Genomic DNA, 9,856 nt, shown 5'->3' with positions numbered 1-9,856 from the left:
GCAGTGTTATCTTCATTTTAGATGTCAAAAGGGTCTCTCTCTCTGTCTCTCTCTCTTTCCCTCCCCCTCTCTCTTTCCTCTGTCCCTCCCTCTCTCTCTTTCTCTCTTTCTTTCTCCCTCTCTCTCCTCTCCCTCCCTCTCTCTCTTTCTCTCCCTCTTTCTCTCTCGCCCTCTCTCTCGCCCTCTCTCTGATCTTCTGCTCACCTGGCAAGCTGGCTTCAAGCTGTTCTCCAACAAGCTGACACACATTCTTACTGGGCTAGCTCAGGGGTAGGCAACCTCGGCTCTTTTATGACTCATGGACTTCAACTCCCAGAATTCTTGAGTCAGCATAGCTGGGCTAGCTAGCTCTCTCCTGCCCTTCCTGCTTCCTGCAGAGACGCAGCCAAGGCAGGAGCCCCGCCCAGTAAGTTTGTCAGCTTGTGGAACAGGGTGAGGCCACTCTCTTTTTTAGAGAGAGAGAGAGAGAGAGAGAGAGAGAGAGAGACAGACAGACAGACAGACAGACAGACAGACAGAGACGGAGAGAGACAGAGAGAGAGAAGCTCTGTCTCTGTCTCTCTCTGAAAATGGCAGAGGAGGCTCGGAGCCACAGGGGAACGCTCAAAGAGCCGCATGTGGCTTCGGAGCCACAGGTTGCCGACCTGTGCCCTAGGCCTCTTTCCCCTCCCTCTGACAAAATATTGTGGACCCGGCCAATTTTAATAGGCATGTGTTCTTTTTTTATAGTACAGAAAATCTAGCCACTGCCAACACATCAACCTTGCGATTTACGTGATGTCTGTTTGGTCCTTTTCAAATATTAAATAGGAGAGGCCTGCACGAAACAGGAAAAAAATGGGGGAGAATCTAACAAACCATTTTCAGATATTGACGGTTCGACAGAAATGAAAAGTTAACAGAAACACTGGCAGTTGTTTCTGGGTTTCAGATAAGACAAAATAAAAACCCAGACAGGAACAAGTAAGATGAGGCTGGCTCTTGTTTGGCCCTTCTCTGCCTTGTACAATTCCCAATGCAGCCTAATCGGATGTCCGGCCTGCTTCCATTTTTCTTCCCGTTAGCAGCTGTCCCTGAGAATGTCATAACACATCCCTCTGACCACATCCATGCTCTTTTTCTCTCTCTTTTCTCTCAGTGACTGGTGTTCCTGTTGTTTCCTGAATTTACACTGCCCGGCACAAGTAGCCCTGTTTTGTTTGGTGCATAGGACTGTGGGAAGTCAGCCCTCCCAGAGAAGGAAATATTAAAAGGGCAGGAAAATATATTTCCTCAAAGGATCTTAAAGAGGCAGAAAAGCATGCCCAGTTTTTCTTTAATAGCCCCCAGGCCTCCCTCCCCCAAGCAGAATCCAGCTCTGTAGAAATGTAGATGTAAACCATCCAGGAAGGTTGGAAGCCCCCAGCTAGAAGCTTAAGAAGACAAAGACTCCTAAAATCTACACACCCCACCCAAATTCTAAGACAGGACATAATTAGGATTTAACACAGAGATGCCAAAGGGCACACTCAGACTCAGGTCAAAGTTCATGCCACAGGATCAACTCTCCAAACAAAAGTCTCCAGAGGGTATAAAACCCCACTCCCTATGTGTGCTCTCTCTCTTTTCTGCCAGAGCCATCTTTCTGTCTGGCTGTCCTCTTCAATAAACAGCAACCTTCTTCCTAAAGCAGTCGCCATGTTTATTCCCAGCTTGGACTGAACCACGATGAAGACTTTTCTTTCAACAGGACAAAACTGCTCAAAGAAGAAAACGGACCCCGTTTCATTCAGAAACAATGCCTAAAACACACCCATTTCAATTCAGGCAGAGAGTAAACCAAAATTAGTGCTTCAGTGAGCAGAATAGTTTTATGCATTTTTCACATGTGGGGTCCCAAGTGCTCTCTGAGCTTGGTGGTTTTCTTGTAGGTGGTTCATTACCCAAACTAGGTAAATCATCGGTGCTAAAAAGGAGTGGGGTTCTGGTCTTTTGTTTATATATATATAGTTGGTTTGCTCTCTTAGGCTGAAATCAAGGAACTAGCAAGAAGAAAACACTCCACAAACACTGACAGAGCAAGCCACTAGACTAGTATATAAAAAGAGAGCAATCCTCATTCCCTTTCTAGCACCGATGATGTTACCTAGTTGGGTCATGAAACATCTGCAAACAAACAAACTCAGAGAGCACCAAGGACCCCACAGTTGCTGTCCTCCTCCACTCCCCAAACCCCACATTCCCTTCCAGCACTGATGATGTTACTTAACATGGTAATGAAATGTCTGCAAGAAAACCACCAAGCTCAGAGAGCATCAGACCCCACAATCACCCCCTCTCCTCCTCCTCCTCCTCCCTCTTCTCCTGCTCCTTCTTCCCTTTTCCACTTCCTCTTTTTTCCCCTACACTCCCCAAATCCCACATTCCCTTCTAGCACTGATGATGTTACCTAGCACGGTAATGAAACGTCTGCAAGAAAAGAACCAAGCTCAGAGAGCATCAAGGACCCCATAATCACCCTCCTCCTCCCTCTTCTCCTGCTCCTTTTCGCCTTCCTCCGCTTTCCCCTCCACTCCCCCAAACCCCACATTCCCTTCTAGCACTGATGATATTACCTAGCACAGTAATGAAACGTCTGCAAGAAAAGAACCAAGCTCAGAGAGCATCCCCACAATCGCCCTCCTCCTCCCTCTTCTCCTGCTCCTTTTCCCCTTCCTCCGCTTTCCCCTCCACTCCCCAAACCCCACATTCCCTTCCAGCACTGATGATGTTACCTAGCATGGTAATGAAACGTCTGCAAGAAAACCACCCAGCTCAAGAGAGCACCCAGGAGCCCACAGTTTCAACCCTATTCTCTTCTATCGGTTAAATTTTTCACACAACCCCTGTTAAACGTCCCTCTTCATACGCTCACCATGACTTGGGTTCTCCAAAATGCAGGTAGTTGATGCTGTAGAGATCCATGTCCTCCGTGTGCCACGCAAACGTGGTCTTCCACATCCCAAAGTAGAGGTAGGGGGTGTTCACGCCTTCTATGATAATCCCACACTGATGCTCCACCATGTCAAGGAGAGTGTTCAGGTTCCCAATGTTCCACTCGTCCACATCCTGGGGGTGAAAATAAAGCCAGGTGTCAAAGGAGGAGCCAGCGCTCCTTCCATTCCCGCACGGAAAGGGGGCGCCGGCGGTCACTTTTCACAGGCAGCATCCGAAGGAAAAAAACCTCTGGCAGGAGTAGCTATTGCAGTGGTGGCAAACCTATGCCACGGGTGCCAGAGGCGGCACTCGGAGCCCTCTCTGTGGGCACACGTGCCGTTGCCCCAGCCTTGCCTCCCCCCGCAACCCCCTCACCAGCAGCCCCCCTGAAGGAGAGTCGCCCCCGAGCGTGGCCCATGCGGAGCAACGCAGCCAAGGACATGGCAGCCAGGCAGCGTAGACAAGACTCTGCCCTCACGCCCCATCGCGCACAGTTGATGCTGTGGGGCGCGGGCAGAGGGTGTCGCCACCATGGTGCTGCTGGGCGATCTGCGGTAGGCCCTGGAGGCGGTGAGGGCCCTGCGGGCAGGCGGGGTGGGGGCAAAGCGGGGGCAGGGCAGGGGCTGGAGCAGGGGCGGGGCCAGTTTTTGGGCCCTCAGTCTGTAAAAGGTTCGCCATCACTGAGCTATTGCAAACAGCAGGATACAAGACGCGTAACGGCCCTCTGAACGGTCCCGAGAAGAAAACAGGCTAAAACACGCTCTATTACACGGGCTCCCGCCGGCTGTCAAGAACCTGTTTGCTACAACTTTTAAGATTCGGTTCACAGGTGGAGCCAAAATGAAAGGGCTTTTCTAAAAATGACGTGGATAAATCAGTACAAGAGGGAGCAAAGAGAGAGAAAGACTCTGACTGAAAGCCAGCCCAGCGCAGTTTACGTTAAAGATACAGGGATACAAGGATACACATGTGCCTGGCTGAGGAATTCTGGGAGCTGAAGTCCACAAGTCATAAAAGGACCAAGTTTGAAGACCCCTGAATTATACATAATGACAGTAGTAGTCCTCAACATTCCCGTTACTTTATTAATTCCCCCTGGGGTTCGCATAGAATTTAACCTGTTCCAACGTTGTCTAAATCTGCATCGTACACACGCTCTCATCTGACTTACCCCATCATACAAGGAGCCACTGATATCCGCCCCGTAGATAGGGGACACAAAAGTCAAATTCTTCCAGTATTTGCGTTCCAGATCATCAAAATCCTGATGACGAGGAGTACAGTACCTGGTCAGGAAAAATAAAATTAAGAGAACTGGCACTAAATCTTTGTAAAGCAGAGTTTCCCCCTCTGATGCCCTAATAAAGGTAGGACAATTTAGTTAGTTCACTCTGAACAGAGAAAAAACACCGCCTTTTCAACTCTATTCTACAAAAGGATGCTGACGAGTAGTCAGTAAGAGCAGCGGAGAAGGCGACGCGGAAGCAGCTCAACGTGACACATGTGCCTCTCTCTCTCCATCCATCCAACTATCATCTATTATCTATGTATCTGTCTGTCTGTCTGTCTATGTCTATCTATTATCTTTCTATCGTTCTATTGTCTATCTACTGTATCTATCTATCTATCTATCTATCTATCTCTATCATTTATATCTGTCTATCTGTCTATCGTTCTATTGTCTATCTACTGTATCTATCTATCTGTCTATCTATTATCTTTCTATCATTCTATCGTCTATCTACTGTATCTATCTATCATTTATTTATATCTATCTGTCTATCTATCTATCTCTATCTATCATCTAGGTCTATCTATCATCTAGGTCTGTCTATCTATCTATCTATCTATCTATCTATCTATCTATCTATCTATCTATCTATCTATCTATCTATCTATCTATCTATCTACCTATTTATATCTATCATCTAGGTCTATCTATCATCTCTCTCTATATATATATATATATTCTCTCTCTCTCTATATATATATATATATTCTCTCTCTATATATATCTATATCTATCTATCTATCTATCTGTATCATTTATTTATATCTGTCTATCTCTCTATGTATCATTTATTTATATCTATCTGTATCTCTCTCTCTCTCTCTCTCTCTCTCTCTCTCTCTCTCTCTCTCTCTCTCTATCTATCTATCTATCTACCTATATCTATATCTATATCTATATCTATCTATCTATATCATCCACTGTATCTATCATCCACTCTGTCTATCATCTATCTGTCTGTCTGTCTACTTTTACTGCAAAAAGACAAAAAAGAATCCCCAGGCCTTGTTTAATTATAAGCCAGGACAGTCTTAAACCAAGGACGTACTTCTCACTATTAGCCAAGCGACGATAGTCTCCAACCAGCATGGGTTTCTTCTGAATGTTGTACTGGGTGAAGAGCCCGGACTGGCCAGTCACCACCTGCTGAATGGGAGCAGGGATCACCATGCTGTCGATGTCGTCGTAAGTCTTGCGGGGCTTCCATTCTTTGGGAGGGATCACCTGCAAAGTCAGGGGACAAGTTTTTTCTTGAACAGATCACATTTCATGGGAACAAACGAGCTCAGGGAAGGACTCTTCCCTTCTGAATAAAAGAACAACAACTATTTACATCTCCTTGACTTCCTGTTTCTAGCACCCGAGGGCATTTTACTCTAGATTCTTCACCAAAAGCTCAATTGGTTTCAGGAATTAGATCTCTTTGGGATCTCCTATATTGCCTCCGGTGTTTGGGTTGGGCTTTTGAACGCATTTGCTGGCTTCTCCTCTTATAATCTGTGTTCCTAACTTTATTCAAGTCTTAAAATGTCTAACTATCTTAACAGAATTGAGGAAGGAAGGAAGGGAGGGAGGGAGAGAGGGAGGAAGGACCTAACTTATATTGATCTGACAGAACCTAGTCAGTATCTTACACTACTAGAGTTAGATAACTATTAATTACCTATAAGCAATTGTGTCTAATACACCTGTTTGAATATGATCGCTAGAAGATCCTATATTCTTTCCTCTTGACTATACAGAATTTCCTCTTAACTATACAGAATTTCCAAATGAAACAGAATGAATGTGTTGACATTTACTGACACAATTTATTTTATAGATGGCTAATCCAGCCTAATACCCATGTCATTGCTATGATTCAGAAGGCATGTTCTCCAGGGATTACTGACTAAAAATGTATGATTCCCTCAAGTAGACTGAATTAACTGTGCTAAACATAGAACTAAGGAGAAACTTCCTGACAGTGAGAACAATTAACCAGTGGAACAACCTGCCTCCAGAAGCGGTGAATGCTCCAACACTGGAAGTTTTTAAGAAGAGACTGGACAGCCATTTGTCTGAAATGGTATAGGGTTTCCTGCCTGAGCAGGGGGTTGGACTCCATTCCAACTCTATGATGATGATGATGATGATATTGATGATGATTGGAAATATATGTGCATTGATCTGAAAGATGACTGAAGAAATGCCCAGTGCAACGGCACTGAAAAAAGTGACTTATGACCAGTTTTCACACTTAGGACCCTTGCAGCATCCACTTGGTCATGTGATCAAAATTCAGTCCCATGGCAACTGACTCATATTTATGACAGTTGTACTGTCCCGGGGGATCACGTGATCCCCTTTTGTGACCTTCTGACAAGCAAAATCAATTGGGGAAGCCAGATTCCCTTCACAACCGTGCTACTAACTTAACAACTGTGGCAAGAAGGTTATAAAACGGGGTAAAATTCACTTAACAGCTGTCTTGCTTAACAAAAGAAATTCTGGGGCTCAACTGTGGTTGTAAGTTGAGGACTACGTGTAGCATGAATTCCAGGGACTTTTTTTTCCTATTCCTATTTTCTACTCACCTACGAGACTGGCATAAATACTCTCTCTGCAGGAAAGAGAATTCTTGTTTCTGCCCCTCAAATTTTTTTTAGTGGCATTAAAAGCCCCAGAAGGGGTAGGTTTCATTGCATCTGCTGTCTAAAACTGTCTGGGAGCTGCTGCTACTACTGCTACTACTACTACTAATAATAATAGTTGCAAGGGACCTTGGAGGTCATCTAGTCCAACCCCCTGCTCAGGCAGGAAACCCTGTACCAGGGGTAGGCAACCTTGGCTCTTTTATGACTCGTGGACTTCAACTCCCAGAATTCCTGAGCCAGCATGGCTCAGCATGGAAACCTCTCCCTTTCCCCTCAGCGTGGCTGGCTCAGGAATTCTGGGAGTTGAAGTCTGCAAGTCATAAAAGAGCCAAGGTTGCCTACCCCTGCCTTATACCATTTCAGACAAATGGCTGTCCAATCTCTTTTTAAAACCTTCCAGTGTTGGAGCATTCACCGCTTCTGGAGGCAGGTTGTTCCGCTGGTTAATTGTTCTCACTGTCAGGAAGTTTCTCCTTAGTTCTAGGTTGCTTCTCTCCTTGATTAGTTTCCATCCGTTGCTTCTTGTCCTGCCTTCAGGCGCTTTGGAGAATTAAAACCCCCTTTGTCACACTACCTACAGTGAAATTAATTAGTACAGCTGAGCGGACAAGGAAACATATCCTGAAAAGCTTTGATCGATACCAAAAGGTCCCCTGTGAAAATGTACTGAAATGAGTTGTTTGACCCGTTTGAAAGAAGAGCCAGTGGCTCACTTCTTCTTAAAGCTGCGCTCAATTTTGTTCTCGGTAAATGTTTTTGATATCAAGCTGTGCCAAAGCAGCCCTAACTGACAAATCAAAAACAATTTTGGGAAGGGAAAAAAAAAGAAAGAAAACAGGAAAACCTGACAGATGTATTCTAAGGCATTTGTACTCATTGTATTCAAAGCGAGGCACACAGACACACATTTTATACACTGGCGCATTGACGCAAAGGCATCACGTGGTTCATTTAGCTCTGGTTTTGAAAGGACAATTAATGGCAATGATGTGACACTGGTGAACTGTTGATTTGTTTAGTAAACCATGTTGAAACAAAATGTGACCCACTGCTAGAACCCTCAGTTTGACCCTCCTGGAGTGTAACCAGAAACATCCCTGGTTTGTCTCTCCCACTTGATTTTGTACTTAAAAAAAAACCAAAACCTTAAAAAAGAGCCAGTGTAGTCCAGGGTTTCATTCAGAAGGGCGTTCCTTTGCCCAAGAAAAAAATAATGTAACAAAGGCAGGAGAGTATATAGCAAGGATAGGCAACCTTGGCTCTTTTATGACTCGTGGACTTCAACTCCCAGAATTCCTGAGCCAGCCATGCTGAGGGGACAGGGAGAGGTTTCCAAGCTGAGCCAGGCTGGCTCAGGAATTCTGGGAGTTGAAGTCCACGAGTCATAAAAGAGCCAAGGTTGCCTATCCCTAACCTAAATGATGATAGATAGATAGATAGATAGATAGATAGATAGATAGATAGATAGATAGATAGATAGATAGATAGATAGATAGATAGATAGATCGATCGATCGATCAGGGGTAGGCAACCTTGGCTCTTTTATGACTTGTGGACTTCAATTCCCAGAATTCCTGAGCCAGCCATGCTGAGGGGAAAGGGAGAAGTTTCCAAGCTGAGCCACGCTGGCTCAGGAATTCTGGGAGTTGAAGTCCACGAGTCATAAAAGAGCCAAGGTTGCCTATCCCTAACCTAAATGATGATAGATAGATAGATAGATAGATAGATAGATAGATAGATAGATAGATAGATAGATAGATAGATAGATAGATAGATAGATAGATAGATAGATAGATCGATCAGGGGTAGGCAACCTTGGCTCTTTTATGACTTGTGGACTTCAATTCCCAGAATTCCTGAGCCAGCCATGCTGAGGGGAAAGGGAGAAGTTTCCAAGCTGAGCCATGGTTTAAACAATGGATTACCCCTGCTTTAGGCCAAAGAGGTCCCCTGCCCGTCATCCTTTAACCAAGGCCAAAGTTTCCCCCATGCTGGCTCAGGAATTCTGGGAGTTGAAGTCCACGAGTGATAAGAGAGCCAAGGTTGCCTACCCCTGGTCAAGGACTACCTGTAAGTGGCCTTGATACCTCAAACAGACTTTTTTTTGCAAGAAAATTCACAACGTAGATCCCCACCAGATACTTAAAACTGACAATGGCAGTTTAGTAGGAGACATAATTGTCTATATTTTAATGCACAGACCTGACTGAAGAATTCAAATTGCCTCCTGACAGCTTTGAGGGGTTTGGATCATCAAGATTGGATCACCGAAGCATTTACAGCTTTTAAAGCTGCTTCAGGATAGTAGTAGTAGTAGTAGTAGTAGTAGTAGTAGTAGTAGTAGTAGTAGTAGTAGTAGTAATAATAGTATAGTAGTAGTAGTAGTATAGTAGTAGTAGTAGTAGTAATAATAATAATAATAATAATAATAATAATAATGTTGGAAGGGACCTTGGAGGTCATCTAGTCCAACCCCCTGCTCAGGCAGGAAACCCTATACCATTTAGCTAAGGTTAACTTCCTAAATCACTAAGTGGAACCCACAGCACACTCACCTTAGCAAGCCCTGCCCGGTGGGCACCTTGGGATTCGATGTAAGCGATGTACTTTCCAAAATCCTGGAATTCTTCTAGCGTCGGATGGAACGTCATAATTTTACAGCTGGGATTTTGCGGGCTTGGGTTTTCTGACCCCATATTGCTGACGGTGGTTTGGAACTTATGCTGCAAAAAAGAGACAGAAAGGGAAGAAGAAGGAAGGGAAGAACAAACATTAAAATCGACCATTAATCTCTGATCAATAAAGGCTAGGACATTTTGAGTACTGTTGGGGGGTGTGGTGGCTCGGGAGATTAGAACGCTGGGCTGCCAACTGGCAGGCATTTGAGACCTGTTGCTGCCACGGTGTGTGTGTGTGTGTGTGTATGTGTGTGTGTGTGTGTGTGTGTAAACTCCTGTCCCATACTCCAGCTCCT

General features: G+C 44.8%; 1 protein-coding gene across 1 annotated transcript in view; it reads right to left on the bottom strand.

The window, feature by feature from the left end:
* KDM4B (lysine demethylase 4B) overlaps positions 1-9,593 on the bottom strand; it is a 48,095-nt gene extending 38,502 nt beyond the window's left edge. The window contains exons 1-4 of the mRNA XM_015825494.1: positions 9,438-9,593; positions 5,295-5,470; positions 4,127-4,241; positions 2,894-3,087 (exon numbers count right to left, since the gene is read on the bottom strand). Coding sequence (XP_015680980.1) covers positions 2,894-3,087; positions 4,127-4,241; positions 5,295-5,470; positions 9,438-9,578 — 626 coding nt within the window. The 5' untranslated portion in view covers positions 9,579-9,593. The remainder of the gene's footprint in view (positions 1-2,893; positions 3,088-4,126; positions 4,242-5,294; positions 5,471-9,437) is intronic.
* Between the last annotated feature and the right edge of the window lie 263 nt (positions 9,594-9,856).

The sequence above is a fragment of the Protobothrops mucrosquamatus genome, unplaced genomic scaffold, assembly GCF_001527695.2.
Source record: "Protobothrops mucrosquamatus isolate PMUCROS unplaced genomic scaffold, P.Mucros_1.0 scaffold2662, whole genome shotgun sequence".
Classification (NCBI taxonomy): domain Eukaryota; kingdom Metazoa; phylum Chordata; class Lepidosauria; order Squamata; family Viperidae; genus Protobothrops; species Protobothrops mucrosquamatus.
This window is presented reverse-complemented; position numbering and strand designations above follow the sequence as displayed.